This window comes from Struthio camelus, chromosome 4, assembly GCF_040807025.1.
Source record: "Struthio camelus isolate bStrCam1 chromosome 4, bStrCam1.hap1, whole genome shotgun sequence".
NCBI classification, from domain to species: Eukaryota; Metazoa; Chordata; class Aves; order Struthioniformes; family Struthionidae; genus Struthio; species Struthio camelus.
The window spans coordinates 8,019,487-8,043,555 of record NC_090945.1 but is presented as its reverse complement, the minus strand read 5'-3'; the positions used below and the strand labels follow the sequence as shown (position 1 = coordinate 8,043,555).

At 47.3% G+C, this 24,069-nt stretch overlaps 1 protein-coding gene across 1 annotated transcript; it reads right to left on the bottom strand.

Moving 5' to 3' along the window:
- Window positions 1-2,866: 2,866 nt before the first annotated feature.
- Window positions 2,867-10,789, bottom strand: AREG (amphiregulin). Its single transcript, XM_068940934.1, has 6 exons — window positions 10,639-10,789; window positions 10,316-10,501; window positions 7,550-7,733; window positions 6,925-7,083; window positions 5,085-5,187; window positions 2,867-4,130 (listed from the first exon to the last, which is right to left on the bottom strand). Exons 1-5 carry the CDS (start codon window positions 10,763-10,765, stop codon window positions 5,100-5,102), a joined length of 744 nt encoding a protein of 247 aa, XP_068797035.1. The 5' UTR covers window positions 10,766-10,789; the 3' UTR covers window positions 2,867-4,130; window positions 5,085-5,099.
- Between the last annotated feature and the right edge of the window lie 13,280 nt (window positions 10,790-24,069).

Here is a 24,069-nt window from a genome sequence, read left to right as displayed (position 1 = left end):
ACATCCTATAACATCCATAAGGCTGAAATTCAGAGGAACATCTGCTAGTGCTCTGAGCGATGAGCAGGCTACTGGGGGTGGGGTAGGAAGAGGAAAGGAAAGTTCAAAAGCAGACAGGAAACCATTCTGCAAAAGCAAAAGCTCCACAACATTCACAGATGAGAAAACAGAGTGAGGAACTAATGGTTTGTTTGGTTTTTTTTAATTCAAAGATTGAAAACAAAACATTTAAGAAAGGGGAAGGAATTATGCAAACAAACATGACCCTCACACTATTGGAATTCCTGGATACTTAGCTGGATACCGAAAATACCTTGCAAAATCAGCCACGTGGGTAGAAAATTGCACAAGAAACACCAAGCTATCCTTCTAGGTCTCAGCAGAAGCACCTACAGGTGACAAGGACACACAAACTCTGCTGTCGAAGTAATATTACCAGTGGAAGGCTAAGGGAGAAAAAAAAAAAGGGGGGAGGCTAAACTTACTAATAAGATGTGGAACCGCAAATCCAGGCATGCTTAGTAGAACTAAGGTAACTCCAGGGTCAGGGGAGCAGATTAAAAGCCAGAAAATGCGTAACCTGGAAAGCAGACCTGGCTGTGCAGGATCGCCAACACAATTTCTCTTGAGCCTTGCACAGTAGCAGATCAGATGTGCTTGTCACAAGCACAGCATCCTTGGACAGCAAAAGACTACCAGACAATAGTTCCATTCCTCCACTTTTGCTTGTAAAGCAACCCACTGGACATGGTAAGTCTTGATGTTGCTTGTGTATCAAATTCACATTGAGAAGCTAGTAATAAGCTGTTGTTAATCAGGGCCATAGCCCAAGTAGGAAAAGATTACTGCTTGTTAGGAAAATACAATTATCACTATTTACCATAAGCTGTTATTCATTAACAACATAATTTTGCGAATTTCTTTTACCTGTAAAGCTGTGTATCAGTTCTGAATATAAAATCATCATACCCAGGCAGTGTAAATCTCCCTCTATTCTCTGCATTAAGTCTGTTATGAAGAATTTTCTCAGCAAAAATGGAACACATTTTACAGCGCTCAGAGAGGCCACCCTGGAAACATGGGAAGTTCCCTGTCTAGCACAGGGGAATGGTTAACACACAGATAACCACATAGCAGCAGTTGTCTCTACAGGCACAGAAGAGCTCCGCTGCCACAGCGAGCACTAAAGCAGTGATGATGCGACTAACCCACAGCAAAAATTTCCTCTAGGAAACCATTGCTGGCTGCTTTAACTTTTCAGAAAAAGTGACTCAACCTGGATGCCTAGAGAAGATTACATCTTCTAGGAAGCCTGTCCTCCACCGTTTCCAAAATTTTAGCTACGGAGGCACGCAGCAAGGATTTTCCTATGTGATTACTGATGTGAGTTCAGGTTTGTCAGGACAACTCCAACTAAGACTCAAGTTTTCCAAAGAGCCCAACCTCCTAGAAATGGCTCAGTCTAACACTTCCAGTTCCTAACTGCATGTTTCTGGGAGATGCATTCCAGTCCACCCAGTAATCACAGGAGCATGAAAAATATTAGAGCACAAATTGTGAATTCCATCTGTTGTATAACTTCGGTTTTGTTAGGCTTTAAAGTTAGAGAAGGAAGAAGGAAGACAGCTCAGTATTCTGTGATATAACATTTATCTAGCTTATCAAGTAGAAAACATGGCACTGACTCCAGAGAGAAGACTAGAGAGAAGAGTTTCTGGAAGGAGAGTCTCATTACTTTCAAGTGAGAGTTATAATCCATTTTGAGTCTCACCAGGGTATTGCTCAGCTACCACTGAGACTGAGCTTGTTTACTCCAAAGCAAAAACCTTGGCATGACTTACAGAAGCAGCTTTTCTTGCCAGAGTTCCAAGAGCAAATGTCCATGGAAAAGCCACTCTGACAAGTACTATTTACTTTGGTAATGAAGCACATTCCCTGGAATGAAGTACTGTAATACTCCCAATGATGTTGCAATATACACTTACCTGCACCTCAGCTATATACATGTTGGTCTCAAAGTCAAGGTCTGAGTGTAACACGTCCAATTCAAGAGGCCAAAGCAACAGTCATGATTATTCTATTCATGCACTGAGTATACAACATTAGTTCCTGTGCAAACCATTCTTCCCCTCCAATCTGCCCCAAGGTAAGCCACAGTAGGAAACCTTCTTACAGTAGGTCCTCAAAACAGTTTTCTTGAGCTTCACCTTAAGAAGGCGGCTTTAATACCGACCTCATATGGACTTACTTTCTAGGAACCTGACCGCAGACCCCAACTCACTCTTGGAGGTGCTTAGAGGACATCAGCATAAAGTTGGACTAGGAATTACCTGCAGATGTAGACATACTTAAGGAAGACAGTGCAGGCCAAGGCTCCCTTTATGGCTAGGGAGTCACTAGCCTTCAGCTATTCTGCTTTTCCTCATTTACATAAGACAAAGTTGCAAGGTGCTGTCCAAATTCACTTTGACCACACAAAGATTAAAGACTCCTGTTAAGTATTCCCATCTTTCCACTCCATTGCAAAGGGCTATTCATTTGTTCAAACTTCAGTTTGAGACATTGCTTCCAAGTAACTCACTTGGCCCCTTCCTAGTCCAGTAATTTGAAGATGCCTGTGTTTCAGTTCAATTAAATGGACTTCCTTCCAGATACTTGCATTTGCACATTGTTTACTAACAGCTTGCACTCTTACGCACACACCACTGAGCTTTCAGCTTTCATACTTGACACCATGCTATGGTTCCTCCTGGCCCTGTTGTGTGCTCTGAAGAGTGCTTAAATTCTGCTTAGAGGAGAAGCAGTTCTGGTTTGACATGTTCACAAGTACTCTTGAGTGCAAGAAAACTCTTATCATGCAAAGGTTATGTAAAAAGTTTAATTATAAAATAAATAAGTTTGTTATGGAAACATTAAATATTAAATACAGTAATAAATATTTACACATTTCTAGATATGACTTGACACTTAATGGTGCTGCTCCGCTAACAGAAGAATTCTGCTGTTTAAACAGAACACAGATTCTTCCAAGAAACTTAACTCAATACTCAGTGCTCAAGATTGTGTGGACAGTTCAAGAAACCAAGGACACTGAGGTCCCAAGAGTCTGAGGTAAGTTGAGTTTTTTGCACCAGCAAGTAGAGCACAGACCACCGCTTGCAGAGTTTCAGTACATGAATTTAGTTCTTCAGAGAAACAGGTTCTTGGTCAAGTTCTCAACTGATGATCAGATTCAAAGCATTCTTACTTCAAATGCTGCTCAAAGCAACATGGAGTATCTGGATAACAGAAGTAGCTTTGTGTTTATAGCAAACTGATAGATGCTATACCACTCATGTCCTGGCTTACCAGATTCTTTGAGCATGGATATTTTCCTTCAGATACAAGGCTTCTTATTTCATGTTTACTGCCTCAGCATCCTGAGGAGCCTAGTTTAAAGTCAGGTGAGCACACATGCAAATGGATAACTCCATTCACACAGCAAGTCCTACTGATTTCAGGGGGACTACTTTCCATATGTACAGTAACAGAACCCAGGTGTGGCTGACAAAGATCTGTCACCAACACCCTGCAAGTCAGAACTAGAGATGAAGTTCTTTGAAGCCAATATCAACAGGGAGCTCAGCAAGAACAGAATTGTTTTGTCCAGAGGTCTAGTGGGAGAAGCTATCCAGAGCTTGCTCTGTCGCTAACTTCGGGAGAAGGCAAAAAGGTCTTCCCCTCCACCTTGCACATTCCTGAAAACCACAGGAATGTGCTTCTCCCATGGAGTTAAAGCTGCCAAAGGAGACTTCCAAACAGATGAAAATCCATCCACATAATAGCAGAAAGTGGAGTTCCAGCACTGATCAGATAGGGCTCAGTAGCAGTAGCCTCTAGCAGGTCTTGATAGCAAGTTCTCTACCCCATAGTGGCAGCTCCTTGCACATTTTTGTGCCAAGATGTAGTCGTAGCTGTCTTCCCCAGCAAGTGATTCAGCAGCAAGTGGCATGTTGGACATATCCTGGCAGCAACCTCTGTCTTGATCAATCAGGGCTTAGTGGCAACAGCTCCAGCCCACAGTGTCCAGGTGGGTGTGTCAGGTAGCCAGAGGTACCCTGCAGCTTGGCAGTGGCCACATCAGAATTTTTCTGTAAGGGGCAGACCAGGCACATTAGTCATGACCCAGGACATGAGCACTCTGCACTAGAACCAGGTCAAACTACATCCAAGGTATGTAGGTACAGATGTGCATGCACACACAGGGACACTTCATTAGAAATTCTTTAGCTTCAGAAAGTTTTGAGAAACTGTTTGAGAAACAGTTTCTTGAGAAAGACACAGCAAGCATCACTGGATAAAGCCAAGCTCTGTAGTTGACATTAGAGAAAGCAAAGCCAGGATGTTTCCTGAAGACCCTTTCTAGCTTTTCCTTCAGTTTACAGTAGACTCCTCTTCAATGCAAATCCTTTAATTTGTGTTAATACTTTTGCTAGAAGTAAAGACACCGATTTGCTCCCTCACTGAAAGGCACACTTCTCCCAAGGCGAATCCACAGATCAAGGAGCTTTTGCACTTAGTTGTGAGGAGAGTATGGAACTTGTTTGAGGGGCTATATACAGTGCTCCCCGAATTTGCAAAATTGTCTTTGCCTACAGCCTCTGAGCCTTGCAAGCTTCCTAACGCCTTGGAGAAAAAAGGCAAGAGTGCTCAGTACTTCTATAAGGAACAGTCATCCACCTCACCGCTGCACCATCTCCTCTGATGCAAAGTCTACCATGGTTTCTTGCACTCTTGCATCTCTGACAGGTATTAGTTTTCTCCAAAGGTACTCTACTAATCTCAGTAGAGCTTTCTATTCTTGCCTCATCTTGGATTAAGATAACAGCCAGAAAGCCACCAATACTGTTAAAAGTTGTAAGAATTCACACCACTCTGACCTCAGGTGGGTTTTGGGAACCCAGAAAGCTATCAAATAATGTAATCTTGATGTTTCAAGGCACTTTTGTCAAGCAAAAGCTAACGCTAGTTTCGAAAAGCATGCTTTTCTCACACAGGTAATGCCAGTCTGAAGACTGAAAGGAGCTACAGGTCAGCTTTCATACCTGCTTTCTCCTCATTTACACACCAACATGGCCACTTCTGTTTTCTTGTCGAAGTTTTTTCCTTTCTTCTTTTTCTTCATACTGAGGACACTTTTTCCTGACCCTGTGGAATTAGGGCATGTTAAAGGTCATTCTGAACCTAGACACACATCCTGTTATCGGCCCACACATCCTCTACAGTGTTAAAATTCACGTCCTGTGAATCCTCAAGCAACTCCTCAGCACAAGGAAGATTCAGGCAAGATAGTTTAATCATTTGGCAACAAGCAGTATTTGATGATAACATCAAGGAGTCCCTGGGCTAGGCACAGGCAGTTCAACCACACAGAGCTGGGGCTTCCTGGTTCAAGCCTGGTTAAGTAGCAAGAATAGGCTCTTTTGCTAAAGCTGAGCAAAGGACCAGGAGACTTGGAGGCACAGGGCAGTACTGCTGAGCCAGATTTCCTGGTCGCTTTAGCAACCAGCTGACAAGACCACACTGCCTTCCTCCTTCCCCCAGCAGAGCCCTGCTTGTAGCAGGGACAGACCTTCGAGTGCTTATGTCCCTTTAACACCCTGAAAGCTGCTTACTGAATTTCTCCCAGTTTCTAAGTCTTGCCTAAGTATTCCAGATGGGTCACAGTTTCTTAGATGAAAGCACAAAGGAATGAGCATCATGATTCAAGCCTGTGAGAGCTTGAATCAAACTTCATCCTGTCAAATGGATCACTCTAGATCCTAACGATAATTGTTTCTTGCTCTTATAGCACTATAGAACTGGTTGCTCCTAACAGCAGTGAAGAATGAAAAGCATTTTTCAGACAACCCATGCTCTTCCTAGCACTCCTCAAGTTCAGATCTAATTATGAAGCAACAGTCAAATAACAAATGCACACCTTGTTTCCTGAATTGCAGGAAAGGGTACAGCATGTACCCAGTTTGGTTCATTTACTTTGCCAGATCTAAAATTAGATGCTTTCGCCTCCACTATCCCAAGCTCTACTGTGGTAGAGCTGCACAGAGAACTTGAAGACTGTTCCTATATTCAGGTAACACTGAAGTCAAATGCCTAGAGTGGACTACCAAGGTCCACAGAAGTCCTGGAGAAGGCATTGACAAGGAGCGGAGGCACAGGCAGGCAAGTCAAGTAGTTGTGTACAGCTTGTTACCAGGTACAGGAGAAGAATTTTATGCCAGACTTGAAGTACCCACCCACAACTGGTCTTTTAGTTTATTTGCAGCAGGACCCCAGATTCTCATTACCTGCCATGCTGTACTGCCAGCAGTTTGTTATCCTGGAATTGTTGTTTACTCAGTCTTATTAGAAAGCAGTACAGTATTTCATACTAACAGTACTTTCTCCCCGTTTGGTTTTCCCCAATAAAACTATCTAAGCAAAGCAAGCTTTATTAATAAGTGGACTGTTGGAGCTTTGTTCCCTTCCCTCCAGCTGCGTACCCAGTTGTTGGATAACAGCTGGGCAAGGCGCAGTTATATTAGTCCTCACAGGCTTCTTTTCCAGAAGCACTCCACTGCATCAGCATTAACATTCCTCCTCCACTCCCCACTCACGTCCTGCAGCACTGTAGCCATGCTTATTACAGGAAAAGCAGAAGGGCTTTTGTTTTGAGTATATGGGTCACAGGCTGCCCATATCCAATCATGAAAGAATAAGTGAATCATCAATTTCTGAACACCTTAGACCTTGCTTCTACCCTCAAGACATATGCGAGCTGGAAGAGGAACTCAGTCCTTTTGGTCACGTTCCACATAAGTAACTCAGATAAGCCATGCACTTTTTGGTGTTACTGGACACAAGCCCTGCTCAAGCTAGACAAAAACTGAAGAGCATAATACTTACTGCACTATCACAATGATAAGTACAGTAACGAAGCTGATGCTTGAAAGTAGGACAGCTACCACCACCAACACAGTCTTCGAGTAGTCTGCCACATCATTCTTCCTTTGCGTCTTCATGAACTGTTCACCACAGCGCTCGCCAAAAAAATCCTGATGACACCTGAAAGCAAACATCAATACAAGTTCTTATCAGCTCTGGTGCTGTCTGGAGCCAAGGACATCCCCACACCCCCAAATGACCGACTAACAGATCTTCAGAGTTTCACATGAATCTCTGGATCCAGCTAGCTGGATGCTAGCTTTAGAGCATGTTCATGAAATGCAGTCACTGCTTCAGCACAAGGTCTGTCAGCATTTCAACAAGTCAAGATTAGTTTGGGCGTGATGTTCCAGGAAGACACACCTTTTCATTCTTTTGGTTTGAGTTTATGACCAACTGATGAGTTCAGTGGCTTGTTATGCATCTCAGATTCCATCACCACTTAATTTACATGGCAGAAAGATTCTCAGTCAAAATACTGCAGGAGATGGATTTATGCCAAGTTGCCATTACTTTTTCCTCTAAGCCCTCATATGATACTAGCTCACGCAAACCATATCTAACTCGCAAGGTACATTTAACTTACTTGCAGGTCACCATTTGGAGATGTTCTAGGTATATGCATTCACCATGGATGCAAAAGTTTTTGTATTCCATTTCACATGGAGTCCCTCTCTTTTTGTTTTTCCCTTTGTTTTTCTTCCTTCTTGATTTGCCAGCATTCTTCTCACTCCCCCTCTTCGTTGGCTTGGGCTTAACCACAGGTTCAACTGAAAAAAGGACAAGACCATTCAGTCTAACAAGACAACAGCTAGTTTCTGCGAATATGGAATTATTGGATTTGTGGGTCACTACAGAAAAACCTGACTAGGAAATATAGGATGCAAATGAGCATACAGATGAGCATTCTGCATTCAGCACCAGGGCAGCAAGTTTAGAGGCTCACTGTGAAGTTAAATTCCGCCACCATTAAGTCCTGAGCAATGCAGACTGACAGCAACAGAAGATGGGCTGAGAGGGCCGCCAGAGATCAAGAACAGCAGACTTCAAGGACTGCAGCATTCCACAGCAAACAAATAGCTGAGTGAAATTGCACAGGTTCAAGCAGAGACCCAGAAAGCGCATTATGAATTCACATTGAGCAAAGCCATCCACTAGTTTTATATGGACTCAAATACAAGGCAAACAGCCCCCATCGCTCTAAAACTATTTGCATCGGTGATGAAAGACGTTTTAAGTTGCTAGATAGTCCTGGGCACTTGTAGAGGCAAGACAGCCTGCTATCCCAGTTGGCGTACTTGTTCCTCCCAAATAACCTGCAGTGCTATCTTCAGTAGAAGAGGAGATAGTTTGTTTCCAGTTCTCCTACTCTGTGAGAGAGATGCCAAGCACTCCAAAGGAGTGAAAGCTGGATATTCCACAAGAGACAGGTTGTTCTGCCACTTACTGTTGCCCCTCATTATCTCAATTAGAAAAAGCCTCTAGAAGAGTGTGGTCTAAAAGGCTAACCACTTAGTAGCTTTGAATTTAAGGAAGGGCACACTTCCTTTCACTGCAAAGGACAAGCTGAAGCCAGACAATGACTAAGGGTCTTCAGCACCACAGCCGCCCAGCAGCAAAGCTAAAAACACTACTACACAGCAAGCCTATTAAAACACTGGTTCCTTGCCTGGACCATCTTTTTATTGTGAGCCATAAAGTCTTCCCAGTGCAAGCTACTGTTCAGGAAGAGGACACGGTTAATCAATTGAGTTTGAGCAGGTCTCAAGAACAGTAGCACTCTTTGCAGTATTCTTCCAAGCTGTTCATTTTACTATTGTGACATGCAGACATGATGAAAGTAACTCCTGGATTATTCTTTTCTCCAAAGCACTAGGCACATAGGCAATCACCACAAGAGGATGCAACTTGTGCTTCATAACCCTGTATTTCTAGTGGCAAGAAGAGTTCCTGTACAATAAACAAGGTGTAGCTGGCTGTCATCTAGACAGCTGATCATTTCAAGTTCTAGAGCAACAAGCCTGGCTTGAAGTTACTTAAAAGCAAAAATGCCTGCAGCAACCAGAGCTCTGATTCAAAAGGTATAAGCTATATTAATATGTAAACAAGGAACACTGTTCCTGCAGCCAAATTTCCTATCCTAGATGTGCAGACTTACTGCTGACAGCTGAGGCCCTGTTTTGTCCAGCTGGACTTCACATTTAGTTAACACTTTCATAGGTGAGGCAGTTAACATTTATCCCCTTCCAAGGTTCAGCCTGTTAGTTTGATCTGTGTCCCCATCTGCAAGCTACATAGTAAAGAAAACCATCCCCAGTTGAATTGTAAACAACTTGAAGGCTTCACAAATAAACCTCACGCCAAGTAGAGGAGCTGGTCTGCAAACCAACCAGCTTTAGCAACCTTATTTTCTGTGCAGTTATACAACACACAAGTCACCAAGCCAGTAGTTTTACAGCCCAAGCTGCTCAATAACTGACATTCCTATCCTGCATCAAGATCTTGAACTCTTGGACAACTTCAGCACAAGTCCCTGAATGCCCCAGACTGAGCATCTCAAGCATGGTCCCTCTAATACCCAAGAGCTCTTTTACTCTCATTCAAGCCTTGGGTGTTTCTGCAAGGAAAAAAAGCAGACAGATCCCATCCTGGATGACCACAGTGTCTGTCTGCTCACGTGCAAACCACTTACAGGTACTTCAGCCTCATCAGATATGGTTCTTACACAACTGTGCTTGGGTCAGATGTGAGGAGGTCCTCCCATCCCCATATTATTACCAGTCAAACAGGCCACTCAGATCCCCTGATAGTTCACAAGTAGCTGATTCACAACAAATTCTCAATGGCTACTGACAACACAGTCTTGCCTGAAAGATGCTGTGATGCATTCTTCTATGAACACTCTGAGGTTCTGTTTTCTTCCCCCAGGAAATTTTAGTCAACTTTAACCCAGACTAGTAGCATGAGAAAACACCCACGAAAGCCTTACTGCAGAAGGGGCAACCTGATCAAAAATCCACCTCTGACGCCAAGCAGTAACCAGAAATCCTGCTGATACTTTCATACCAGGCAGCTGGCCATGCCTATCACATCTCTCCTTTCAGGTTTATCAGGAGAGCAGCAGTACTGCAGGCACTCGGCTAGCCTGCAGCTTTCACACACCCTAACTTCACTCATACTAAGTCGTCACCCCCATCGACACAGCGTTAACACAACAGCTTTAAGGAAGGCGCTTCTGCTCCTTACCCGCCCAGCCAGATGCAGCAGCCCGACAGCAGAGGTGAGGCAGGAAAAAGCCGGCGGCTCGCAGGTAGAGGACACCCCACACGCGGGCCCCTTCCCACCCACTCACCTCGGATCAAGTCGTCCACGATGTACTGGTGGACGGGCGCCACCTCCTCGTACTCCTCCTCATCCTCCTCGTAGTCGGGACCCGAAACCGCCTCGCCTTCGCGGGCCGGAGGCTCCCGCGGGCCGGGCCCCCCTGGCCGCTCCGGCTCCGTGGCGTTGGCCGACGACGCGGCGACAAGGCGGCAGGCTGTGAGGGGGAGACGGCGCTGTGAGCAGGCGGCACGCGCCGCCTCAACGGTCGCCGCGCGACCCCCCCCCTTTCCCCCCCCCCCACCAACGGTCACCAACCGCCGCCGCCGGCGCGCGCGCACACCCCTCACACACCTGCGAGCGCAGCCAGCGCGGCGAGCAGCGCCACAGCGCGCATTGGGACTCGAGGGGAAGCGGCGGCGGGGGAACAAGAGACAGGCGCGGGTGCGGCGAAAGGCGGCGGCGGGACGCAGCGCTCCATAAGGAGCCGCCCGCCGCCGCCGCCCGCTTTATAGGCGGCCGCGGCTGCCGGCTCCGGACGTAGCGCGGCGTCAGCGGGGCGGGGCGGCCCCGCGGCAGGTAAGGGCGGGGCGGGGCGCGCGCCCCTCTCGCCTCGGCCCCGCCCCCGCCCCTCCAACGGCTCTAACGGTCGGCGGGAGGCGGCGGTGACCGCGGGCGGCTAGGGGGGTTGCGCTGCCGGGACCTGTAGGCAGAGGTTGAGGGCACTGGGGGGGGGGGGGCGCAAATCGAGGTCCCGATGGTGGCTCTGGCAACGAGCGGGGGGCCTTTTTAGGGGGGCTTCCGAAATTCAGTGAGTTGAAAGCGCTGAGTGAGGTCTGGCGGCCGTCAGACTTTGTGGGGCCCGGAAGGTGCACGTCAAAAGTATCTGCGTGCCTGCCATCTGCGCCTTCGTCCTCCGGATTTGCGCCGGGATCTTTGGCAATGGAAGGAAAACATTGCTGGGGGTTGCCATGGAGATGTCCGTACACAGAGGCACAAGGCGTTTATTGCGTGGGCACACCTATCTGGTCACTCTGCCCTTTGCTCTACCTTCTCTTCCCCCGCTCCTCGGGGAGGAAGCGGGTGAGATAATGGCAGAAATATTTCTCGCCAATACCTGCAGCGATCAGCCTTAGCCTCAGTCCTTATGTGTTTGCTCGAGCAGCACATGAGTAATGACTGAGTAAGGAGCGGAGAAGAGGGTGGGCATGTATCCAGGCAGAGGCAAATGAGCTCCTTGGGGGCACGTGGGCTCATAATTGCCACTGTAGCCCTTAGCGGAGGGTGCCTTGCCACGGCCAAGTCTACTGAGCTGTTGTGTAAGAAAGCTCCAAGTACAGCTATGTTTAGGGGAGAAAAACTAGGGCAACGGGTTGTAACATGCTGATCTCGAGTAGGAAGCCAGAAGCCCCTCTGAGCAAGCGGGAGGTGCTGCAGGCAGCCCCAGAGGGCGCCCGGCCGGGCCCGGTGAGGAAGGCTGGGGCCTTTCCACCTGCCTGAGCCGTGGAAAGGTTTGGCCCCGAGGATTTGCGCCAGGAGAGCTCTGTGCGTATCGCTTGTCTCAGGTGCCTTGCCAGGGGGGTGTTGCGAGAGCAACGTTTTACCCCCCAGGGAGCCAGCTGCCAGGCAAGAGCACGCTTGACTGAGGAAGCAGAAGAGGGTGGCATGGCCCAGTAATAGGATATTTGGCCCCAGACCTTCTCTTGTAATTGACAGGGGCTGGAATGCTATTTACAGCTCAGGAAGCTGACAGAGCCTTTGTTTAAGGTGGCTGTGATCCAAGCTGCTCAGTCATTGAACCTTCTCCCCTCTTTTACACATGCAGAAGGAGGATATGCAGCTACTGGGGACGTGTTCAGCTTTCGGGGTCATGCCAGGTTCCCTGCTGAGTGCCCCAGAATTGGTAAATCTTAGGAAGCTAAGTCCAAGTGCTCTGTAAAAGAAGTTGCCAAATCAGGCACTTGGACATTAACCTATGATGGAATGCCTTGGCATAAGCCCCTTTGTGCATATGCACGATGATACAGATTTTACTTAAGTGATGACGGACTGTTTTTTCTAATCATTGCTTTTCCCCTTGTTTTCCATGCCTTTTGGCACAGCATCTACAGCAGAGAAAAGACAAATCCTGCTCACCCCCTGCAGCCCAGGGACAGAGAATGCTTGGTGCAGCTGCAGCATGAAGAGACAGAAGCCGGGCAGCTCTAGGGCTATGGCTCAGTCATCATTTGAGGGTAACCTGGGGCTTGATCTGGCTCCTGCCTTTCCAGCTCAGACTTGCGTTTCCTTCCCATGATCTCTTTAAGTCCCAGGACCTGGCCTGAACAGAGACTGAGGGCATGTGAATGGACCTTTTCCCAAGGTGCAGAAGGCAGCAAGACAAAACTAAGTTTGTTTCATGAAAATGGCCAAAGACAAGTTCATAAGATGAAAGCTTTTCTCCTCTCTCAGATCTGACAGTTTCAAGCTAAGTGATGGGACTACAGCTTTTCCACAGAATTTTCTTTTTTGCTGCTATGAAAATGAAGTATTTTTTCCTAACCTTCTTCAGAGACAAAGATTTACTCGGAAGATTTCCAAGTAATCTTTTTTTAAGTTTAGTCTGAAAAACATATGTAGCCTTGAAAATTTCAGCCCAAGCAGCCATGCTTGGCAAACTCCTTAGCAACTGAAAATAAAGGCTTTCAACGGGGAAAGCTTGAATGACCTGAGCCTGTAATGGGCTGTGTTACCTGTACTGTGTAGAAACCAAACATGGCATATCCAGCGCCTGACTCACTACACATTCCCTCTCTCCTCAAATCTCTAACCAATGGCTCCATTTCACTGACTGACAGGAGCAAGGGATTTGGCTCAGCACGTTTCAAATTTGTCAAGCATTTAATTGACTTCCTCCTGCCCCTCCCTCTTCCTTGAAGAAAAATGAGCAGTTTGGCATAAGCCAATACAGCTCAGAAAGCTTTTCTTAAAGCATTTCCCTGGAAATGGTTCAGAACTGCTGGTGGCCATGACACAAGAATAAAAGCCCTTTTCTTTTAGTCTCTATGACCTATTTCTGCCACTGTGTCCAGTACGTTTGGGACAGGGAGGTAAGACAATCCTCAGACAATCCTTGTGAGGGGCTAAGGCCACAACTTGTGAACGGGGAGGCTCAGGTTGGACGTTAGGGAAGTTGTCACTGGGAGGGTGGCATGGCCCCGAAGCAGGTTCGCAGAGAGGCCGTGGGAGCCCCATCCATCCTTGTAGGTTTCCAAACCTCAACTGGATAAAGCCCTGCCAGCCCCACTCTGGTGCTAGGGTTCGCTGTACTTGGGGTCGGACGTGGGCCTGGAGACTCCAGCGGTCCTTTCCCACCACGTTTCTATAGTAAGCGAGGCTAGCGTGGTCCCATGGCGGTAACATGGCTCCAGTGTTTGTTTCCGGGGGAAACTGAGAGAGGAGACTTGCTTGTGTATCTGGGCTGTTTCTAAACCGTGACCCAGCAAAAGCCTGCTTCACTTCTGCTCAGAGATAACATCCTCCAGAAGCCACATATTCCAAGATATTTCAGGTGGGATCTCTCAGCAAGGTCCAGTTCTCCTGCTGAAATATTACCGGTAAAACTTCTATTCGCTGCAAAGGGAGCAGAAGTAGGCCGAAACTTTTGGAAACCTCCCCACTTTGAGATCTTTAGGGCCAAACTGATCTGCTCACACATCACTTAAATCAGACATTTTCTGAGCAGGGAGGTGTCAGATCAGTTCTTTCGTCTCAATTCTGGCTGCTTGATTTTGCCAGTGATTGCTGTGCTCGGAGCTCCTGTTTGTGGCATGCTCTCAGGAAGGACGCACTAAGCTTTGCCACAGCTTTTTTCCAGGACTGGCAGGACATTAGCATGCTGCCCAATGCCAGAGCTCCTACAGGAAGCCGCCAGCAGTGGCGAAACGAGAAGAAGCTACAAGTGGGCTGCCCGGCTCCCAGTCATGGGCTGCCCCACTGCTGTGGGGCCCGTGAGGGACAGGGTGCTGGGCCGGTGGGGTAGGGCTCACCGCTGGGGAGGCGCCGGCTACCCATGGATGCAGAGAGAAGAGTGCCACCTACTGAGCCACTACTCCTGGCCGCGTCTGGGCTTTCCCCACAGGGCGCCCTGGCCAGGCTGGTAGCCGAAGCCCCCTTCCTGGCTGCGGCTGCAAGCTGCGGTCTGTCTTGCCCATCCGAGACCAAAGAGGACATCGTCAAAGGCTGGCGAGCCTAACAGATTAGGCAGCTGGAGTGTTTCGCAGGTGTCTGTCCTGAGCCAGACCTTGTTTTCCGCAGGGCCAGCCACGCAGCCGGAGGAGATGCGCTGGCAGAGCGCTGCCCCATCCTTGTCCGTGGAAAAGAGCGCCGGGGGAACCAGGCTGATCCTTCTTGTGCGCTGCCTGTCCTTTCGCTAACCCTGGAAAACTTCAGCATAGCCAGGGCTCACAGAGCATCTGACTACACCCTGCATACACCGTGGTATTGGTGCCAACTTCTTTTCCCTTTGGCCTTCTGCCGCTTTCGTGGATTAAAGCACCGCAGACTCAGCGGCCACAGCGGAGGGGAGGGGAGGGGAGGGGAGGTTTCTCTCTGCCGCTCTGTCTCCCTTCTCCCAGGCGTGGCTCTGGAAATCATCCCAGGGATGAACTCAGTGGCCCTGTTTCCTGCTGGAGGGCAGCACATCATCTGGCTGCCTACAGCCCTGGGGCCGTGAGGCCGTGCTGGCATGGACGTGATGACCCAACGCAGGGATTTCCCAGCTCTGTGGTGAATCCCACCAAATTTTGCTGAGTTCACATTAATGTGCTCTCCTTTCCCTACAACGTCAGCTAGCCTCAGCTGTGAGTGCAGCCCCCTGGAAGCTGCTTTACCTCTCCCTGACCGTGATCTGTCACCTGAAGCCGACGAAGACAGGAGGATGTGCCCAGGCTGTGAAGTCATATGTTGCCAGCTCTGGATTATGGTGGGAGCCCCCAGAATGACAGAGCATTTGGATTAGATTTCCATCCACTCTGACCCCAAAGATGCAGGCCCGTGCCTGGTGTGATCTGCAAGCCACCGCTGTTAAACCTATTGCTTGGTCTTGCCTCCCTCCCCCATGCACACACCATATTTAGAGCTCACCTGCAGCACCTCTGAAGGCAAAGCCGCCCTTGCCCTCTCCTCCTACAGGGTGGCCAGCAAAGGGCTTGTCCCTTCCCCAGCCGCGCCGTGGCAGTCACGGGTGTGATTCACAGAGGTGAACTGACACCGACCTCGACAGCTGCCTGGCCCTGACGGAGCACGCTTGAGCATTGTGTCCTCCAGAAAAGTCCGTGTGCCAACTGCAATCTCATTATTCACTCTCTTTACTTTTGATAAAACTTCAGAGAAATGCGTGAAGGTAAAGGAAGTTGCAGAAGTACCTGCCCATTAATTTTCTTCACTGACATCAAATGTTTATTTTCTAAGGACGGGCGGAGATGACTTGGGTGTTTGAACATGAGTTATCCTTTCTCATCCATCTAGTTGAGAGCAGGTGGAAAAGGGTAATGACTCAAACTGATCTGGTGTCTGTCTGGGCAGCTCACCCGACTTTCACTTGACTTATGATCTGCAAATGCCAGTATCTTCTGCTATCAGCAGCTATCTCATAGACAGGGAGAAAGTTTTGAAGTCAGGCGTGTGTGACTCCAGTTCCTGCTGATGTAAATCAAGATTGCTATAATAAAGAGGATGTGGATGCCTAACCTCATGTTGGGGAGGATGGAAAGGGAAAGGCCTAAATGCTGCATTTCTTGAAATCAGTACTGATTTCATTAGCATCTGAGATATGCAGGTGTTCAGGTGACCATGCATCTCTGCACTGAGAGCTCTCAACAGATACAATTTTTCTAAATGGCGACAGTCTCCCTCTGCTCCGCTCCTTTCTGAGAGACTTAGGCTGAAGCATGGATTGCATGAGTGAAACCCGTCCAGAAAGGGAATAATTTACATACTTGCACTGCATCAGGCGTTCATCCCAGGGAAATCTGCCCGGTGGCATGTATTTTCACTCCACATCGGATTGCAAAATCTTTTGGGACATAGCTAAAGAGAATAGCAAAAAGATCCGAAAATACAAGCATCCATGACTGCAAGATCTGAATTCTTCTCTCATTTATATCAATATAAATGAAAAAGAGCTCCCCAGAAAATCTAGCGGGTGCATTTTCATTCAATGCAAACTCCAGTGACCTTGAGGATTATACAAAACAAATAAAATCCCACCACTGTGATTTGGCCGCATGAAAATCCTTAGTGCATTTTACACTTGCTTTCCACAGGCTTTCACCACTGTCTGGCAATGGGGAACAATGCCCAATATGTGCAGAATGTCCTGGGCCATGCCATGGCTCCTGATATTACCTATTTGTTTGCACTAGATACAGCTGAGCAGGAAAGGCCTGGCTCTGTTCTTTGCGCCGACGTTTTCGGGAAGCTGCCCATCGCTAGCGCGCTGGACTGTGACTGCTCTGTTTTCCAAACAACAGGCACTGAGCCGCTCTCATTTGACCAAACGCATCCTGCAGTGCTCATCCACTCATTTTTTGTGCAATGGCTCAATTTGCAAACGCTTGGGGGCAGATTCTGACCCCGGCAGTAGCTGTAAGGGCCTGCAGCAGTGAGCTGGGTTGAGCAATACCGGATTTACACTCCAAGGGCGACCTGGCCCTCACCTAACAACCTCCCCTCTCTAATACCACTTCCTGCCATGTGGAGGAGCCATGTGAATTGCTGCCTTTTCTTCCGTTTCCTCAGGCGAGTCGCAGAAACTTGCCCCAGGATTCCCCAGCAAAGGCCAGCTCGCAGCCCTGCCCACGGACCTGGTGCTCCTCCCCAGGGCCTGGCTCTCCACGGTACCACAACAGGCATACCACCCTCCTGGCAGCGCTTGCCTGGCCCCATGGGACAAAATGGCATAGGTATTACATGGGACCCCCTAAAAAAGCCTGTGACTGTTGTAATTAATGCCACTACACTTATTTACCCCAGGCAACATACTCTGCCCTTTACTTAGCATGTCACTGCATGTGGGTTGCACTGCAGAGGGAAAGCGATTGCTACTTCGTATATTCAAAATACCACTTCACTATTAGATGGACAAAATTACCATTTCCTACCTCCTCTCTGTAAAGTTGATAGGATTGCAGCCGAGCAGGGTCCCTACAGGGGAGAATATCCAGCTCATCATCTTCCAAAGTTGTACGTAGCTACTGTATCATCCAAGTGCTCCAGGAGTACTCCTTTAAAAAGAAGAGAACAACTGTTTAAATGTGGAGCTGCTTGGCTGCTGTCCATTAAGTTTCGGTGGTCCCCCAGCACAATCACAGAATGCGCTCAACTTGGAAAATGTGCATGATCATATATATGCTCAGTGTGGCTGTTGGAATAATAACACCTACCCTTGGGAAAAAGATGGCATTTTTTTCCTTTAGCCTCCTAGAGACCGAGCTGAAAAGGGGCCAGAGCAGAAATCTTCACATTAAGAAAAGCCTCCAAAACAAACAAACAAAAAAAACCACAGGATGTTTTTAAGATCTAGAACATGGTTACCTCTACTACCTGCAATGTTAGTTGTGAATCTTCTCTTTGGGTCATACAACTTCTGGATGATCACTTTTTTGCTTACTGTAATAACATAGCTTTCTGAGGCACAAGCACTTCGGTAATCTTTAAATATCACAAGCTGACTTCAGCCTTCTTTTCTAAGGAGTATACTGTGCACTATAATCAGGGCAAATGTAACTGCTGGTTATAACATTGGAGGAGCAATCTTTTATAGTCACAAGGAAGGCAAAGTTTCTTAAGATGATCTTGTACAGATGGAGTGGCAACCATTTGGGGTTACATATAAGCTGCCCTAAGAGGATATTCACCATGAAGGTCCGGCAGACCTAAACCGTGTTGGTGCCAATGAAAGTTGCAAGGGGTAAGCTGAATAACTGAGTTCGTTAAGTGGGGTGAATAATATGTCCCTTTCCTCATCTTAGTGGCTTGGGTATGAAGTCACTGTGGAGACGTGTATCAACTAATTCAGAAGCACATCCTATATCAGTAAATTATATGGTACTGTGCTTTTTGAGGGATTACAGTCTTACGCGAGGACTGGGAACGTGTGACAGAAATAGCGTGATGTTTTTCCCCCGTTTCATGTTATTTCAAATAGTGTCCAGTATAAAAGAGAAATAAAACACATGTGAGAATTGTTTGGCGATTTTCTTCTGAAAGTGCAGCTGAAGTTTTAGCTTTTTACTTTATCATCTTCCCTGCACACTGTTTTTTTTTTCAGCCTGGTTCCTAAATTGAGTGGCTGGTGAGGCAGATAAGCACACACAGAGGAACAGAGCATGGAGGTCTTGCTGCGTGAAAGGATTGCATCTCAGCAGAAAAGTGCTATGAACTCTCTGGATCAGTTCCCTATAGGAATCTGGGCAAATCCCTTCAATCAAGGGGCTGGTCCTGTCCAAGCGGTGTGGCAGTTTCTCAGATCGTATGTCTTTACGTTGCTCTTTGTTACCTTTTTTTTCTCATGAGACACTGTCCTCACAGCAAAATCATCAGGATGTCACATAGGAACGTTTCTCTTGCATGGCAACACAGGTTTAGGTGATGAAGAGGACGTGGAAGGTAGGCATTGCAAATAGATACAGGCAGCCTGAATGCATTTTGTCTCAGCATCTTTACAAAGACATATACAGCACATGGCATGATAGATGTGCTGTTGTTTTGCTGCTGCATGCCCGTTTCCCACCTCCACTGCGTACACTCGTTGGTCGGTGCATGACTTGAAGTAAACAGCTAATGGCCAAGGCCCCCTTTAGGAAGTCCTCAGGAGGAGTCTTAACTTTGGAATCAAACTCAAGTCCTATCATCTGACAGGACTTGAATCCTGAGAATCAAGAATCTCTGAGAAGAGATTCTTCTATCGTCTGAGAATCAAACACAAATTTTAGAAATAAACACATGCTCCTGCTCAAGTCCACTGTAGTCACTGAGGGTCAAATACCCTGACTGTCTTCCTCTTGACAGCGTGTGGATCCAGAGCCCTCTGACTCTGGTCTCTGTTCAACACAGGCAGGGATATGTAAAGGGATGGTCAGATCTAGGCCCAGAGAGGCAAGCCCAGCAGAAGCGGTGCACAAAGAAGTGCTCAATTCTCCTCTTCTCCGAGCCAATTCTGCGCTCATCTGGGGCTGATCACCTGCCCCCCAAAAAAGCCCTCTGCCTGGATGTTTGAGAGGCCCTTTATAGTAAGTCCAAGTTATGCTCAGGTTTGCTTTGCTGAGCGTCCTGTGGCTGGTGCAGAGCAAAGGGTCTTCAATGTGAGACTCATAATATTTCCCCTGATTTGAATGGATTTCCTTCTGATTCATCCCACTGTCAGAAAGAGGAGGATACCTGATTCTGTCTTAAGACAGCTGAGTTTTTGCCTATTGCCTTCCCATTGGTGCGTCAGGAGGTGAATTTTCTTCACCTGCTTGAAGCCATTTCGTATGCGAAGAAACAATGAATCACAAAGAGAAGCCTAAAGCAATTAGAAATTCCTTTCCTCTCACGTTTGCCAAAGCTAGATTTTTCCCTAGAACAAAGCCCCGGCAAGCCTTCCTACGCACAACAATGATTACGTAGATCACTCTGGATTTTGTTTTTTTCACAGGCCATGAGTAAGCAAAGAAGCTCAGGAGAACACACTATTTCATGGGCATGTTTGTTATGCTTCCTTGGATATCCCATTGTTTGCTGGTAGTGCCTGCATCTGGCTAGAAGTGCTGGGCCCTCGTGACGTGACGTCGGTTGCCTTTAATTAATTGTGCCAGGGTGCTAGCAAATCAGCATGAAATTTGGCAAACTGAAAAGGTGCCGCTAGAGTGAGTGAGCCATGGCAATTTGACTGTTCATTTCAATGTGCTGAAATGGCACCGAGAGTTAGTCCTTTGTGAGGCTGCTTCCAGTCACGCGCATCTGTCAGCGCAACCTGTGCAGGCAGTACACTTTGTGTCTCCTCTTCCATGAATGTTGCATCTGTCCCCCACAGGCTGGAGTGTGGGGCTAGCGCTTTCCCAGGAGAAGACTGCTGCAACACACCGTATGAGTAAGGCCTCGTTTGCATAGTGATCGCATCCTGGTGCTGTGAAGGAGGTTTCCTAAGTGCTGTCTCATTTCCGTCTGTGGGTAAGTTTGCCTTCATGTAGAAAAGATGCTACTCTTGGAGTCTTTGGACAGAGACCTGTTTACATCAGCGTGCCACAGACCTGTCCTCCTGGCATGCTCATGTCCTCCCCTGTCTGACTGTGTGGGGCTGTATCCTGCCCCTCCTAAGCAAAATCAAGTCTCTGCTTTGAGCTGGGTTCAGGTATCCCACCCACAAGGGCAGCACTTCGTTCACAAGAAGTCTCATGCTACTCTTAAAAGGCTTTTCAGCATCACCAAAACATGAGCGTCTGTATCTTTCCTTCTCTCCCTGTGGGCTTCACCCAGGGGGTTTCAGCAGGGCTAAGCTGTGGAGCAGAGGTCTGCTTCAAATAGCGGAATAGGGAGCAGAAACTGGACTTTGCAAACGCACCGCTGAACACTGCTCTTCGGACACCGCCATTCGAGACTTTCAGGCTCCCCCTAAAATGTTGACCTTAGCTCTGTTCCCTTGCCATGGTTAGAAGTAACTCTGCTACACCATGGGAAATAAACTGGTGCAGGAGCTAGTACCGTATGGCAGGAGGTGGGAGGAGATCTTGGTCTTGAGAGGGATTCATGGCAAAATCAGCTGTCTGGAAGGGAAAAAAGATCCTTGTCTCTATCCCCTCTCATCCCTTATCAGATAACTCTGATCTGAGTTACAAGATGGGTTTATTTGCCTTAGGGACTCCTTTAATGTACAAGCTTTTGGTAACAGGTTTTGTCCCCCTCCCCAACCTCTTCTCTGGAAATCTTTATTCAAGATTTGCCTGCTTCACTGATAACGAACAATCCCCTTGAACTCTTAACTTGAGAAGGCTATTCCCAACCTTGTCCAAGGTGCCTGGAACTAACACCTTTCTGTGTTAGACAGAAAGAGAAAATTGAATAGAATTCCACCAAACTTACATTATTTTGGGATTTGAATAAATATTGTTATAATATATATGAAATAGGTCACTAAACATTGCAACCAGAAGCCATTGTTCTCCACATTAGTAGAATGGTGGCAAATAAAATAAAATACACTTAAAAAAAGGAGCTGAGCTAAAAAAAATGCACAGAATTTGTACAAAAATTCAGAGATGGCCATACAGTTTCAAATCAAGATTCATGTTTCAAGTATTCTGACCCATGTGAATATCAAATTCTTCATTTTCCAAGTGTTAAGTGTTACACATTCAGTGACACATTATGTAAACACATCAAATGTTTTGGAGGAAACTGAAAGGAAAAGAACCAAGCTGCTTGGGGCCCTACTGACCTACAAGAGCCTCACGCTCAACATTAGAAATGCCACTGCAAAAGCAACTTTCACAGGGGCACTATCCCTCCAGTCCTGACCTTCAGCTCATTTTTTTATTTGTTACTTGCAGATAAATCCACCAGCAATCATCAATCTGTTTGGCACCAACAAAAAGTCACTGGCAGAAACCAAGAGAGGGAACAACCACGTGTACTGGGTCAATCATCTGAGAGACAGAGAGCAAGCTCACATCATGCACGCTCAGCAGCAGGGCCAGGCTCAGTTTCCAAAACGGCAGCCAGGAGCTGACTCTTGGCAGAGAGCAGGGCTGTTATCTGTCCCCGCTGTTAAACGGAGAGTCAGTATTTACCTGGTGGGGGCCCACAGAGGCAGAGCTGACACTGCTGCGCTGTTAGCTCCGCTGGGGTGGTGACCTTCTCTGGGTGTCCCTGACATGGGCCTGGGCCTGGTGTGCCTGTGCAAGTGTTCAAAGTCTCCCTCGTGCCTGCAGAGTGAGCAGCTGAGCACCAGCTCAGCCTTCCCTCGGGGTCCAGCCCTGCATCTGCATGGGTTTTTTCTCAGTGACCCAGGCCTGGCCGGCTGCACGTGGCTGCCAGGCGCCACATTTCCACGGTGCTGTCCATGTGGGCTGGGGCACTGCTGCACCAGCCATCCCTCGCCCGGCGATCCCACGAGCTAGATCTCTGGGGCGGAGAGTGGGGCATCAAGGCAGTCTCTCCGCTACCCCTGAGCACCAGTGCCGGAAAAAGCAGCTCTCTCTTGTATCGCAGGCAAAAATCTGCAAGGAAGGCAGACAGGTAAGACATCTCTTCATCAGTAAACAAAGGAGAGTCTGAGGGAATGCTTTCTCTGACACAGCTCTGCACGCAGCGCTACAAGAGCCACAAACTGCACACATGCCATTTCCTTTCCACCCACAACTGCCAAATTACCACCAAGGCAATCAGAGATCTCGCCACCCTCGGTGTCCGCAGGTGGGCTAAGTGCATCGCGGCTGTGGTCATTGCCAGATCCCTGGGAGGATACAGTGACTCTTGCATTCTTAGACCAAGAGCTCGAGCAGCTCATTTTTAAGTTGATGAATTTGCAGGAAGGGCAGCTGTGGGGTCAATAAAACCTGTCATATCAATTGGCACGGCTTCTAGCCTCTGCTGAAGGGTGGCCGAAGCTCAGGCTACCAGCGGCTGCGAGAGACAAGACTGGCAAAATGCTCTTGGTGGCTGCATAACTCTTAGGCAGCTGCTATTAGCCATCAGTTTGGATAGAAAGGAAGACTTTGCTGGTGAATATTGGGAAACTGAGCCTTGCACTAATGATTAACACACCGAGGACAGCAGGCAAAAGAAATGGTGAGAACCTTCTAGAGATACTGTGCATTTCAGATCAGGACTGACCAAAGCCACGTTTCTTCCCTATGGGAAATTCTGCCTTTCCAACTTTGATTTCTGTTCCAAAAGAGGACATTAAGCCGAAATTTCATAATTATCTTTTCCACATAGGGGTTGGCAATGCTGCAAATTTTGCATTAAGAAAATATGCAGTTGAAATACTTATTTCCCAGTTTTTGATGCATGCAAAAATGGCAGTTTTTCTAAGCTCAGTATGTTTTGTACTGTTTTCAGGTCTCAAAATGCTTCTTTTCAACAGGTAACTTCTAAATGTTGCTTCATCCTGACAGCTGACTCCCCATGGCAGGATGTCCTTGGGGAGGGTCCGCTCCTGTCATCTGTCCTGCTGCGCGGAGTGCCGTCTCTGAGGCCAATGTGTGACACAATTGGACGATACCCACGATGTCCCACGCAAAGAGATCAGAATCTTGAAGCAGGGGATGTAGTCTTCAAGGTGACCACTAGGTGGGAATGAAACCAGTGCTAGAAATTTCATGGGGCACTGAACCATTCAGGAATACCAACTAATGAATAGATTTTTTGTTTTTGTTTTTTTGCTTGTTCTGAGCTCCCTGAAACAAAAAAGCTTGGGTGAGTTACAAAAACAGAAAGATTTTGATTAGTGTTGAACTGGCTAAAATTAAATATTCTGGTTCAGTTATCTTAATGGAAAGCTAAACTAAAGAAATAGATAAAAGTGTTGGGAAAAGAAAAAAAAATCAGAAGCCAAACGACTTGCATTGTGCAGAACCTGTATTTTCTGTTAGAAAAGTCCTTCTGATGGAAAAATTTCCAGGGTTCTTCACTGCAGAAACACAGCCTTGCATCTTTATGAGGAGAGACTGACCTGTCTTGCTGTGTCAGAATATACGCAAAGGGCTGTCATTGAGGCAACGGCTGAGGAGGAATTCATTGACTCAGGACAAGGTCACTGCA

Coding starts and splice junctions, on each gene's coding strand:
- AREG (XM_068940934.1), bottom strand. CDS start 10,765: ATGGAGCGCTGCGTCCCGCCGCCGCCTTTCGCCGCACCCGCGCCTGTC. Junction 7,084..7,549: donor CTCCAAATGGTGACCTGCAA/GTAAGTTAAATG, acceptor GTTTGCTTTCAG/GTGTCATCAGGATTTTTTTG. Junction 5,188..6,924: donor CTTATCATTGTGATAGTGCA/GTAAGTATTATG, acceptor CTAATTCCACAG/GGTCAGGAAAAAGTGTCCTC.